The sequence below is a fragment of the Euprymna scolopes genome, chromosome 46 (assembly GCF_053919585.1).
Source record: "Euprymna scolopes isolate OS-2025 chromosome 46, ASM5391958v1, whole genome shotgun sequence".
In the NCBI taxonomy this organism is placed as follows: Eukaryota; Metazoa; Mollusca; class Cephalopoda; order Sepiida; family Sepiolidae; genus Euprymna; species Euprymna scolopes.
This window is the reverse complement of record NC_136527.1, coordinates 132937190-132951417: the sequence shown is the minus strand read 5'-3', so window position 1 is coordinate 132951417 and position 14228 is coordinate 132937190. Positions and strand designations below refer to the sequence as shown.

The following is a 14228-nucleotide window of genomic DNA, read 5'->3' as shown; positions in this document are numbered from 1 at the left end:
CACTACTGCTGTAGCTGTTCATTTGAACATGAAATCATAAAAATTGGTCAGTTATCTCATAAGATGTTTAGCAATAACATACTGAATTTTCAAGAGTCTACGACAATTTTAAATGCCTGTACAAAAAAAAGTCTCGAAACTTATTGAAGACACCTCGTATTCACACTACTGCTGTAGCTGTTCATTTGAACGTGAAATCATAAAAATTGGTCAGTCATCTCATAAGATGTTTAGCAATAACATACTGAATTTTCAAGAGTCTACGACAATTTTAAATGCCTGTACAAAAAAAAGTCTCGAAACTTATTGAAGACACCTCGTATTCACACTACTGCTGTAGCTGTTCATTTGAACGTGAAATCATAAAAATTGGTCAGTCATCTCATAAGATGTTTAGCAATAACATACTGAATTTTCAAGAGTCTACGACAATTTTAAATGCCTGTACAAAAAAAAGTCTCGAAACTTATTGAAGACACCTCGTATTCACACTACTGCTGTAGCTGTTCATTTGAACGTGAAATCATAAAAATTGGTCAGTCATCTCATAAGATGTTTAGCAATAAAATAATGAATTTCAAAGAGTCTACGACAATTTTAAATGCCTGTACAAAAAAAGTCTGGAAACTTATTGAAGACACCTCGTATTCACACTACTGCAGTAGCTGTTCATTTGAACGTGAAATCATAAAAATTGGTCAGTCATCTCATAAGAGTCTACGACAATTTTAAAGGCCTGTACAAAAAAGTCTGGAAACTTATTGAAGACACCTCGTATTCACACTACTGCAGTAGCTGTTCATTTGAACGTGAAATCATAAAAATTGATCAGTCATCTCATAAGATGTTTAGCAATAACATACTGAATTTTCAAGAGTCTACGACAATTTTAAATGCCTGTACAAAAAAAAGTCTCGAAACTTATTGAAGACACCTCGTATTCACACTACTGCTGTAGCTGTTCATTTGAACATGAAATCATAAAAATTGGTCAGTCATCTCATAAGATGTTTAGCAATAACATACTGAATTTTCAAGAGTCTACGACAATTTTAAATGCCTGTACAAAAAAAAGTCTCGAAACTTATTGAAGACACCTCGTATTCACACTACTGCTGTAGCTGTTCATTTGAACGTGAAATCATAAAAATTGGTCAGTCATCTCATAAGATGTTTAGCAATAAAATAATGAAATTCAAAGAGTCTACGACAATTTTAAATGCCTGTACAAAAAAAGTCTGGAAACTTATTGAAGACACCTCGTATTCACACTACTGCAGTAGCTGTTCATTTGAACGTGAAATCATAAAAATTGGTCAGTCATCTCATAAGAGTCTACGACAATTTTAAAGGCCTGTACAAAAAAGTCTGGAAACTTATTGAAGACACCTCGTATTCACACTACTGCAGTAGCTGTTCATTTGAACGTGAAATCATAAAAATTGGTCAGTCATCTCATAAGATGTTTAGCAATAACATACTGAATTTTCAAGAGTCTACGACAATTTTAAATGCCTGTACAAAAAAAGTCTCGAAACTTATTGAAGACACCTCGTATTCATACTACTGCTGTAGCTGTTCATTTGAACGTGAAATCATAAAAATTGGTCAGTCATCTCATAAGATGTTTAGCAATAACATACTGAATTTTCAAGAGTCTACGACAATTTTAAATGCCTGTACAAAAAAAAGTCTCGAAACTTATTGAAGACACCTCGTATTCACACTACTGCTGTAGCTGTTCATTTGAACGTGAAATCATAAAAATTGGTCAGTCATCTCATAAGATGTTTAGCAATAACATACTGAATTTTCAAGAGTCTACGACAATTTTAAATGCCTGTACAAAAAAAAGTCTCGAAACTTATTGAAGACACCTCGTATTCACACTACTGCTGTAGCTGTTCATTTGAACGTGAAATCCTAAAAATTGGTCAGTCATCTCATAAGATGTTTAGCAATAACATACTGAATTTTCAAGAGTCTACGACAATTTTAAATGCCTGTACAAAAAAAAGTCTCGAAACTTATTGAAGACACCTCGTATTCACACTACTGCTGTAGCTGTTCATTTGAACGTGAAATCATAAAAATTGGTCAGTCATCTCATAAGATGTTTAGCAATAACATACTGAATTTTCAAGAGTCTACGACAATTTTAAATGCCTGTACATAAAAAAGTCTCGAAACTTATTGAAGACACCTCGTATTCACACTACTGCTGTAGCTGTTCATTTGAACGTGAAATCATAAAAATTGGTCAGTTATCTCATAAGATGTTTAGCAATAAAATAATGAAATTCAAAGAGTCTACGACAATTTTAAATGCCTGTACAAAAAAAGTCTGGAAACTTATTGAAGACACCTCGTATTCACACTACTGCAGTAGCTGTTCATTTGAACGTGAAATCATAAAAATTGGTCAGTCATCTCATAAGAGTCTACGACAATTTTAAAGGCCTGTACAAAAAAGTCTGGAAACTTATTGAAGACACCTCGTATTCACACTACTGCAGTAGCTGTTCATTTGAACGTGAAATCATAAAAATTGGTCAGTCATCTCATAAGATGTTTAGCAATAACATACTGAATTTTCAAGAGTCTACGACAATTTTAAATGCCTGTACAAAAAAAAGTCTCGAAACTTATTGAAGACACCTCGTATTCACACTACTGCTGTAGCGAAATCATCTGACTTGAAAGCATGCTTACCCGTCTCCAAGCCGAGAAACATCTGTTTTGGATGTTGCCATAGTAACATGCAAGGGATATAACATTTTGATATCGCCTGCAAAAAATAAATCGATAAATAAATAAACAAGTAAAAAGGAATTAAATAAATAAAAAATTTTTTAAAAATTTAAAAACATACAAATAAAATAAAACATAGAACAAAAAAATAAATAATAGATAAAATATAAATAAATCAAAAATCCATAAAATAAATAAACAAAAAAATAAATAAATAGATAAATTAAAAAATAACAAAATAAAAAATAAATAGATCAATGAATAAAAAATAAAAATTTCTAAAAAATAAAAATAAATAACAAATTAAACAAAATAAAAATAAAAAAATAAAAAAAAATAAAAAATAGATCAATAAAATATAAAAAAATAAAAAATCATTAAAAATAAAAAATACATACATAAATAAAAAAATATAAAATAAATAAATGAAATAAATAAGAAATAAATAGATAAATACAAAATAGATAGATAAATAAAAAATAAATTAATAAAAAAATAAATAAATAAAATGAAAAATAAAAAAATAAATAAATAGATGTATAAAAAAATAAATAAAAATAATTAAATACATAAATAAATAAAAGATAAATGAAAAATAAAAATAAATAAATAGATAAAAATAAGTAAGGAACAAAAAATGAATACATAAAAAATAAAAAATAAATAAAAATAAATAGATTAATAAATAAAAAAAAATAAAAATGTAAAACAAATTAAATAAAAAATGAATAAATACAATAAAAAATAGATGAATAAAAAAAAAAATAAATAAATAAAAAAATAATAAAAAGCCAGAAATTATTTTGTCATTCGTGGGAGTATATTTTAAATCCTCATTTGGAGTTCATACAGATTTTAAATGCCCATTTTTTTAAAGCATTTTTCCAGCTCTAATCCAATAACTAATGTATACCCATTAACCCTTATCCTCGAGTGGCCTCCGGGCCTTCATAATTGGTGACTTCTTTGTACCCCCCCCAAAAAAAAACAAAAAAACATACATAATTATTTATTTAATTTCATTTAGTCATTTATATGTTCTGTTGGTCGTTTGCTTCTCCGCAATCTGATTGTCTTCAAGTTCAATATAAACAAGTTCTTGATGAACCGTCCCTCTAAGAAATCCAATTTACAAAATTTCTGCTACTTATGATTACTTCGCTATAATCCAATAACTAATGTATGTCAATTACCCCTTATGCTCCAGTGGCCTCTGGGCCTTCACAAAAAAAACAAAACATACAGACAAAATTCAAATGTACTGAAACTCGCAATGAAACGAGCGACGAACGGAAGATATTGTTGTTTGGAAGAAGCAGCATGTAAGCGACATGTGTGTATTTCAGTTTCAAGAATTGCCGACAGATGTCACTTCTCAGCCAAAGAACAGGGGTCGATAACTCTTCCTTTTCTAAAAGTGCATGCAAACTAAAATTATATTTTCATATAAAAATTTATACAATCTTTCTGTACCAAACCAAATTCTGTTTCATATTTTGTTAAATTATATTTTGCTAAATTTTTATACAACCTTATAAAAAAATTCTAAAAACAATCAAAAATTTTTCAGGTTTTTAAAATTCTATTTTGCTACATTTTTATACGACCTTAAAAAAATTCTAAAAACAATCTATAAATATTTCATGTTTTTTTAAAATTCTATTTTGCTACATTTTTATACAACCATATAAAAAAACATTCTGAAAACAATCTATAAACATTTCATGTTTTTTAAAATTATACTAAAAAGAATCTATAAATATTTCATGTTATTGAAAATTATATTTTACTAAATTTTTATACAACCTTATGAAAAAAATTCTAAAAACAATCTATAAATATTTCATGTTTTTAAAAATTATATTTGCTACATTTTTATACAACCTTATAAAAAAAATTCTAAAAAGACTCTATAAATATTTCATGTTATTGAAAATTATATTTTACTACATTTTTATACAACCTTATAAAAAAATTCTAAAAACAATCTATAAATAATTCATGTTTTTTTAAATTATATTTTGCTACAATTTTATACAACCGTATCAAAAAAATTCTAAAAAAAACCTATAAATGCTTTGTTTTTTTAAACAATATTTTGCTACATTTTTATACAACCTTATAATAAAATTCTAAAAACAATCTATAAATAATTCATGTTTTTAAAAATAATATTTTGCTACATTTTTATACAACTTTATAAAATTTTTTTAAACACAATTTTTAAATCATTCATGATTTTTAAAATTATATTTTGCTACATTTTTATACAACCTTATGAAAAAATTCTAAAATCAACCCATAAATGTTTCATGTTTTTTAAAATTATATTTTTCTACATTTTTATACAACCTTATAAAAACATTCTAAAAAACATCTATTAATGTTTAATGTTTTTTAAAATTATATTTTGCTACGTTTTTATACAACCTTATAAAAAACATTCTAAAAATAATCTATAAATGTTTTATGTTTTTTAAAATTATATTTTGCTATATTTTCATACAACCTTATAAAAAAACATGCTAAAAACAATCTACGTTTCATGTTTTTTTAAAATTATATTTTGCTACATTTTTATACAACCTTATAAAAACATTCTAAAAAACATCTATTAATGTTTAATGTTTTTTAAAATTATATTTTGCTACATTTTTATACAACCTTATAAAAACATTCTAAAAAACATCTATTAATGTTTAATGTTTTTTAAAATTATATTTTGCTACATTTTTATACAACCTTATAAAAACATTCTAAAAAACATCTATTAATGTTCAATGTTTTTTAAAATTATATTTTGCTACGTTTTTATACAACCTTATAAAAAACATTCTAAAACAATCAATAAATGTTTAATGTTTTCTAAAATTATTTTGCTACGTTTTTATACAACCTTATAAAAATCATTCTAAAAACAATCTATAAATGTTTTATGTTTTTTAAAATTATATTTTGCTACATTTTTATACAACCTTATCAAAAATATTCTAAAAAATCTATGTTTCATGTTTTTTTAAAATTATATTTTGCTACATTTTTATACAACCTTATAAAAAAACATGCTAGAAACAATCTATAAATGTGTTATGCTTTTTTAAAATTATATTTTACTACATTTTTATACAACCTTATAAAAAATATTCTAAAAATAATTTATAAATATTTCATGTTTTTAAAATTATATTTTGCTACATTTTTATACAACGTTATAAAAAAATTCTAAAAACAATCTATAAATGTTTTATGTTTTTAAAATTATATTTTGCTACATTTTTATACAACCTTATAACAAAAATATTCTAAAAACAATCTATAAATGTTTCATGTTTTTTAAAATTATATTTTGCTACATTTTTATACAACCTTATAAAAAATATTCTAAAAACAATCTAGGTTTCATGCTTTTTTAAAATTATATTTTGCTACATTTTTATACAACCTTATAAAAAAACATGCTAAAAACAATCTATAAATGTTTTATGCTTTTTTAAAATTATATTTTGCTACATTTTTATACAACCTTATAAAAAATATTCTAAAAATAATTTATAAATATTTCATGTTTTTAAAATTATATTTTGCTACATTTTTATACAACGTTATAAAAAAATTCTAAAAACAATCTATAAATGTTTTATGTTTTTAAAATTATATTTTGCTACATTTTTATACAACCTTATAACAAAAATATTCTAAAAACAATCTATAAATGTTTCATGTTTTTTAAAATTATATTTTGCTACATTTTTATACAACCTTATAACAAAAATATTCTAAAAACAATCTATGTTTCATGTTTTTTAAAATTATATTTTGCTACATTTTTATACAACCTTATAAAAAAACGTTCTAAAAACAATCTATGTTTCATGTTTTTTGAAAATTATATTTTGCTACATTTTTATACAACCTTATAACAAAAAAATCTAAAAACAATCTATAAATGTTTTATGTTTTTTAAAATTATATTTTGCTACATTTTTATATAACCTTATAAAAAAATTCTACAAACAATCTATAAATGTTTTATGCTTTTTAAAATTATATTTTGCTACATTTTTATATAACCGTACGAAAAAAATTCTAAAAACAATCTATAAATGTTTAATGTTTTTTAAAATTATATTTTGCTACATTTTTATACAACCTTATAAAAAACATTCTAAAACAATCTATAAATGTTTCATTTTTTTAAAAATATTTTGCTACCTTTTTATACAACCTTATGAAAAAATTCTAAAAACAATCTATAAATGTTTCATGTTTTTTAAAATTATATTTTGCTACATTTTTATACAACCTTATAAAACATTCTAAGAAACATCTATTAATGTTTAATGTTTTTAAAATTATATTTTGCTACGTTTTTATACAACCTTATAAAAAACATTCTAAAACAATCAATAAATGTTTAATGTTTTCTAAAATTATATTTTGCTATATTTTTATACAACCTTATAAAAAAAAATGCTAAAAACAATCTACGTCTCATGTTTTTTGAAAATTATATTTGGCTACATTTTTATACAACCTTATAAAAAATATTCTAAAAATAATCTATAAATGTTTCATGGTTTTAAAATTATATTTTGCTACATTTTTATACAACCTTATAAAAAATATTCTAAAAATAATTTATAAATATTTCATGGTTTTAAAATTATATTTTGCTACATTTTTATACAACGTTATAAAAAAATTCCAAAAACAATCTATAAATGTTTTATGTTTTTAAAATTATATTTTGCTACATTTTTATACAACCTTATAACAAAAATATTCTAAAAACAATCTATAAATGTTTCATGTTTTTTAAAATTATATTTTGCTACATTTTTATACAACCTTATAAAAAATATTCAAAAACAATCTATGTTTCATGTTTTTTTAAAATTATATTTTGCTACATTTTTATACAACCTTATAAAAAAACATGCTAAAAACAATCTATAAATGTTTTATGCTTTTTTAAAATTATATTTTGCTACATTTTTATACAACCTTATAAAAAATATTCTAAAAATAATTTATAAATATTTCATGTTTTTAAAATTATATTTTGCTACATTTTTATACAACGTTATAAAAAAATTCTAAAAACAATCTATAAATGTTTTATGTTTTTAAAATTATATTTTGCTACATTTTTATACAACCTTATAAACAAAAATATTCTAAAAACAATCTATAAATGTTTCATGTTTTTTAAAATTATATTTTGCTACATTTTTATACAACCTTATAACAAAAATATTCTAAAAACAATCTATGTTTCATGTTTTTTAAAATTATATTTTGCTACATTTTTATACAACCTTATAAAAAAACGTTCTAAAAACAATCTATGTTTCATGTTTTTTGAAAATTATATTTTGCTACATTTTTATACAACCTTATAACAAAAAAATCTAAAAACAATCTATAAATGTTTTATGTTTTTTAAAATTATATTTTGCTACATTTTTATATAACCTTATAAAAAAATTCTACAAACAATCTATAAATGTTTTATGCTTTTTAAAATTATATTTTGCTACATTTTTATATAACCGTACGAAAAAAATTCTAAAAACAATCTATAAATGTTTAATGTTTTTTAAAATTATATTTTGCTACATTTTTATACAACCTTATAAAAAACATTCTAAAACAATCTATAAATGTTTCATTTTTTTAAAAATATTTTGCTACATTTTTATACAACCTTATAAAAAACATTCTAAAACAATCAATAAATGTTTAATGTTTTCTAAAATTATATTTTGCTACATTTTTATACAACCTTATAACAAAAAAATCTAAAAACAATCTATAAATGTTTTGTTTTTTAAAATTATATTTTGCTACATTTTTATATAACCTTATAAAAAAATTCTACAAACAATCTATAAATGTTTTATGCTTTTTAAAATTATATTTTGCTACATTTTTATATAACCATACGAAAAAAATTCTAAAAACAATCTATAAATGTTTAATGTTTTTTAAAATTATATGTTTCTACATTTTTATACAACCTTATAAAAAACATTCTAAAACAATCTATAAATGTTTCATTTTTTAAAAAATATTTTGCTACCTTTTTATACAACCTTATGAAAAAATTCTAAAAACAATCTATAAATGTTTCATGTTTTTTAAAATTATATTTTGCTACATTTTTATACAACCTTATAAAAACATTCTAAAAAACATCTATTAATGTTTAATGTTTTTTATAATTATATTTTGCTACGTTTTTATACAACCTTATAAAAAACATTCTAAACCAATCAATAAATGTTTAATGTTTTCTAAAATTATATTTTGCTATATTTTTATACAACCTTATAAAAAAAAATGCTAAAAACAATCTACGTCTCATGTTTTTTTAAAATTATATTTGGCTACATTTTTATACAACCTTATAAAAAACATTCTAAAAATAATCTATAAATATTTCATGTTTTTAAAATTATATTTTGCTACATTTTTATACAACGTTATAAAAAAATTCTAAAAACAATCTATAAATGTTTTATGTTTTAAAAATTATATTTTGCTACATTTTTATACAACCTTATAAAAAACATTCTAAAAACAATCTATAAATGTTTTATGTTTTTTAAAATTATATTTTGCTACGTTTTTATACAACCTTATAAAAAAACATTCTAAAAACAATCTATGTTTCATGTTTTTTGAAAATTATATTTTGCTACATTTTTATACAATCTTATAAAAAATATTCTAAAAACAATCTATAAATATTTCAGGTTTTTAAAATTATATTTAGCTACATTTTTATACAACCTTATAAAAAATATTCTAAAAACAATCTATAAATGTTTCATGTTTTTTAAAATTAAATTTTGCTACATTTTTATACAACCTTATAAAAAACATTCTAAAAACAATCTGTAAATGTTTCATGTTTTTAAAATTATATTTTGCTACATTTTTATACAACCTTATAAAAAATATTCTAAAAACAATCTATAAATGTTTCATGTCTTTTAAAATTAAATTTAGCTACATTTTTATACAACCTTATAAAAAACATTCTAAAAACAATCTATAAATGTTTTATGTTTTTTAAAATTATATTTTGCTACGTTTTTATACAACCTTATAAAAAACATTCTAAAAACAATCTATAAATGTTTCATGTTTTTTAAAATTATATTTTGCTACATTTTTATACAACCTTATAACAAAAAAATCTAAAAACAATCTATAAATGCTTTGTTTTTTTTAAATTATATTTTGCTACATTTTTATACAACCTTATAAAAAAAATTCTAAAAACAATCTATAAATAATTCATGTTTTTAAAAATAATATTTTGCTGCATTTTTATACAACTTTATAAAATTTTTTTAAACACAATTTTTAAATCATTCATGATTTTTAAAATTATATTTTGCTAAATTTTTATACAACCTTATAAAAAAAACATTCTAAAACAATCTATAAATATTTCATGTCTTTTAAAATTGTTTTGCTATATTTTTATACGACCTTATAAAAACATTCTAAAAACAATCTATAAATGTTTCATGTTTTTGAAAATTATATTTTTGCTACATTTTTATACAACCTTATGAAATAAATTCTAAAAACAATCCATAAAGATTTTGTTTTGCAAAATTATATTTTGCTACATATTTATACAACCTTATGAAAATTTTTTTAAAAACAACCTATAAATATTTCATGTTTTTAAAAATTATATTTTGCTACATTTTTATACAACCTTATAAAAAAAATTCTACAACAATCTATAAACATTTCATGTTTTTTAAAATTATATTTTGCTACATTTTCATACAACCTTATAAAAAAACATTCTAAAAACAATCTATAAATATTTCATGTTTTTTAAATTACTAACATTTCAGCCCGGCGTTGCCTGGGTGATCAAATAAAAAATACAAATTGGCAGAGGAGTTTGGTAGAGTTCTCAAAGGTCAAATTGTTGAACTTTGACCCCTAAATCACCAAATTCCTGGCCAAAAACGGATCACATCGATTTTCCCAAATCGATGTACCCTGTATATGAAATTTTGAGTCTGTACACTTAAAATTGACAAAGTTATTGCGTAGGAAAATCTACACAGACCGACAGACATGTTCACTGTTATATATATATATAAAAGTGAAAATGTGTGTATGTATGTGTGTCCGCTTTTTGTGTATGTCTACAAAAGGCTTTTTTGGCTGTCATTCTCGGTTGGCTCTCTCCTTCTTAAAACTTTTTATATGCTGTCTAAATAATAATATCTACGACTAAGGAACTCGGGTTGCAGCTATCTTTAATTTACCTGACTTTTACTAGCTATTTTCGAGATATTTTTTGATCGCTGCATCGCGGGGAAAACAAAAACCCGCTTCCAGCGCAAAACTAGGTGAAACATGACGCGACTTAACATTCATGCACCTGCTAATTTTACTTTATAAACGTCAACTTAACACACTTATCAATTCATCTATTCCCGTTGTCGAGATGGTTAGGTCACAGGTTTTTTTTTTTTTCCATTTCCTTTCCACCTCCGCGTCAAAGGTTCGGGGTTCAAGCCTACTTTCCTACTAAAACTTTTTTTTTTTACACCTCGAAACACCCGGCCAACGTTTTTTTTTCTTTTTTATGTACAGGGTTGTTTTGATGTACCTCTCCCAACACACACACACACGGGCAATGCCGAGTACCCCCCCCCCTCCTAGTCTCTCTATATATAAAAGGCAAAATGAATGTGTGTGACCATTTTGTGTATGTCTCACAAAGGCTTCTTTCGCACACGCTCCGGGGGGGTGGGTGGGTGTTACTATCGCTTACAACTGTTTATATACCCGCTAGATAATAATAATATCTACAATTTGGGAACACGTGTAGCGTCTAGAAATATTTACAGCGACTTTTAAAAAATTATTGCTATTTTGGCTTCTCACGTGTTGATTCGGCTTTTCCGCATAAAAAAGCAAAACTAATTCAAAAGCTAGCAGGCTGTTTTCGGCATCGCGCCAGGAAACGTTTAGAAGCAATCAGCTTTGATCAATCTTGTATATCATACAATTGCTATTCAATCTGGACAATTGGGAGCTGGTTTCCCCCTCCCCAACATCTGTTGGGATGTAAATAAATCTAGATGCGACGCACTTTCCCAAATCCTAGATATTATTATCTAGGACCTATATAAACAGTTGTAAGCGATCGTAACGAACCCGGGAGCGTGTGCAAGAAAAGCCTTTTGAAGACATACACGAAATGGTCACACACATTTTGCCTTTTATATATATAGACTGGTGGGGGTACCTAGCGTTGCCCGGGTGTTTCGAGGTGTGTGTGGTTTTGGGTAAATCAAAACAAAAGAATAAGCAAAGACTTCTTGCCTGGGTGTTTGTGTCGGGGAGCGGGGGAGTTAAAAAAAAAAAAGTTTCGGTAGATAAGTAGGAAGGACCCGAAGCCTTAAGGCAAAGTTGGAAAATAAAGTGTGAAAAAAAAAAGTGTGACTTTAACCGGAATAGTTGGCCGAAACGTTGTGAAACAACAACTAATAAAGATGAGAATAATAGTCCGCGATAAATAAATTAATAGAAATAATACTCATCTCAATAATGAATTCCAATTAAAATAATATGTAAGAAATCATTGATTAAAAATTTTAATTTCATATTTCTTTAAGAAATTCAGTAAATTTTTACATAAGGTCCGCCTTCACAATTTTCTTTAAAATGACGACTTTTTGTGTGCATAGGCTGCATACGAAAATCTCATTTACATTTTGCAGAGACAAGACCTATATTATGCGCTATAATTCACTCGCAGCCATGTTTGTACGCACGTACGATAAACAAATATAGTTCTCTGTCCCCCACCCAAATTTTTTTATAGTATTTGCAGGTGGGTATGCTAGCGACGAATACCACAGTTAAATTGGATGCAAATATTTTTTCACTCACCAGCTGCAAAACTATGGTGTGTGTATTCCGAAAAAAATAGTTATAAAAGTGGGGGATCACTTTTCTTTATTAATTTCATGTAAAACGAGCACCTACTTTATATCCACCTTTTTATGGAGATCAAGCTATTGTGGCCTGGTAGACCAACACAAAACATACCTTTAAAAATTTGTTTTCTCGGGGTTTCCTGGTGTGATGAGTTTTCGTAATGTTTGGATATATTACTATTTTCGACATGACAATTAAATACGATAAATAAATTAACATAAACAATACTCACCTCAAAATGAATTCTAATTAAAATAATATATAAATCTGAAGAAATTTGACTGTTGTATATTTAGAATTACACTTATTAAAAAATATACAAAAAAAACTTCATTATATACATAATCGTCACAGAACAAAGATGTCATATTCCAAAAATCATATGGGTTTGGCTAGTAACATTTCTATTTGGCTAGTAAACAGAAATATTTAGTTCTCAAAGTCAGCTAAAGATAAATTTGTCCATAGATCCCTGCATTATTTAGAATGCAGAGATCTATGGACAAACTGATCGAGCTCTGATATTGTAGCTTGATTGGCGCAGTGGCTAGAGTGCTGGGAAAAATCAATTGTAAAATGGAGCACATACATTAAACGTGGGCCAGGGAACTGCCGATTCGAATCCAGTTTCGCTTTCTGGAAAAAATAGCGCATGAAAATCGGGCAAATTAAATACACATGTGACCCCCATTCGTAACTTTTAGATATTATCATTTAGACAGCATATAAAAAGTTTTAAGAAGGAGTGAGCTCTGTGTGTTTAAAGGTGTGTGTTCTTTTGGGTAGATCAAAACAAAATAACACTTCTTAAAAAATCGTTGCCCTGGTGTTTGTGTCGTTGGGGGGGGGGGGGTAAGTAAGAAGGATCGAACCCGAAGCCTTGAGGCGAAGTTGGAAAATAAAGTGCGGAAAAAAAAGAACTTGCGATGTTAACCTTTGGCCAGCAAGAAATAGTAGCGGAAAGATGTTTGAATTTATTTAAGTATTAAGAATTGGCAGGTGCCCATACTTAATGACTTAATGAGATCAACTTTCACTGCGGGGCAGTTTTTTTTTTTGTTTCCCCATGATGTGGGGGGGGGGGAAACCAGCTCCTCTAAGCCAGGGGATTGTCCAAATTGAATAGCAATTGTCTGATATAAGGAGAAACTCCGCATTGATCAAAGCTGATGTTTGGGAACGATGTCGCAAGCTTCGAATTAGTTTTGCTTTTATACGAAAAAGCTGAATCCACACACGGCAATCCAAAAATGTGGAATATTTAGCTTTTCTGAGTCGGGCAAATTAAATAGACAGGCGACTCGTAGATATTATGATTTAGACATGATATAAACAGTTTTAAGAAGGAGCAACCGATCGCTTCCTGGAAAAAAGCCTTTTGCGGACATACACAAAAACGCACAAACACACATTTTCACTTTTACATATATACTAACGAGGGGTATCCAGCGTTGCCCGGGTGTTTGTAGGTGTGTGTGAAAAAAAAC

The 14228-nt window shown here is 25.4% G+C and overlaps 1 protein-coding gene across 1 annotated transcript in view; it reads right to left on the bottom strand.

Annotated features, from left to right (window-relative positions):
• Positions 1-14228, bottom strand: part of LOC145271169 (protein SFI1 homolog) — a 324462-nt gene that overhangs the window by 50396 nt on the left and 259838 nt on the right. The window contains exon 18 of the mRNA XM_080126698.1: positions 2713-2788. Within this exon, the coding sequence (XP_079982824.1) occupies positions 2713-2788 (76 nt within the window). The remainder of the gene's footprint in view (positions 1-2712; positions 2789-14228) is intronic.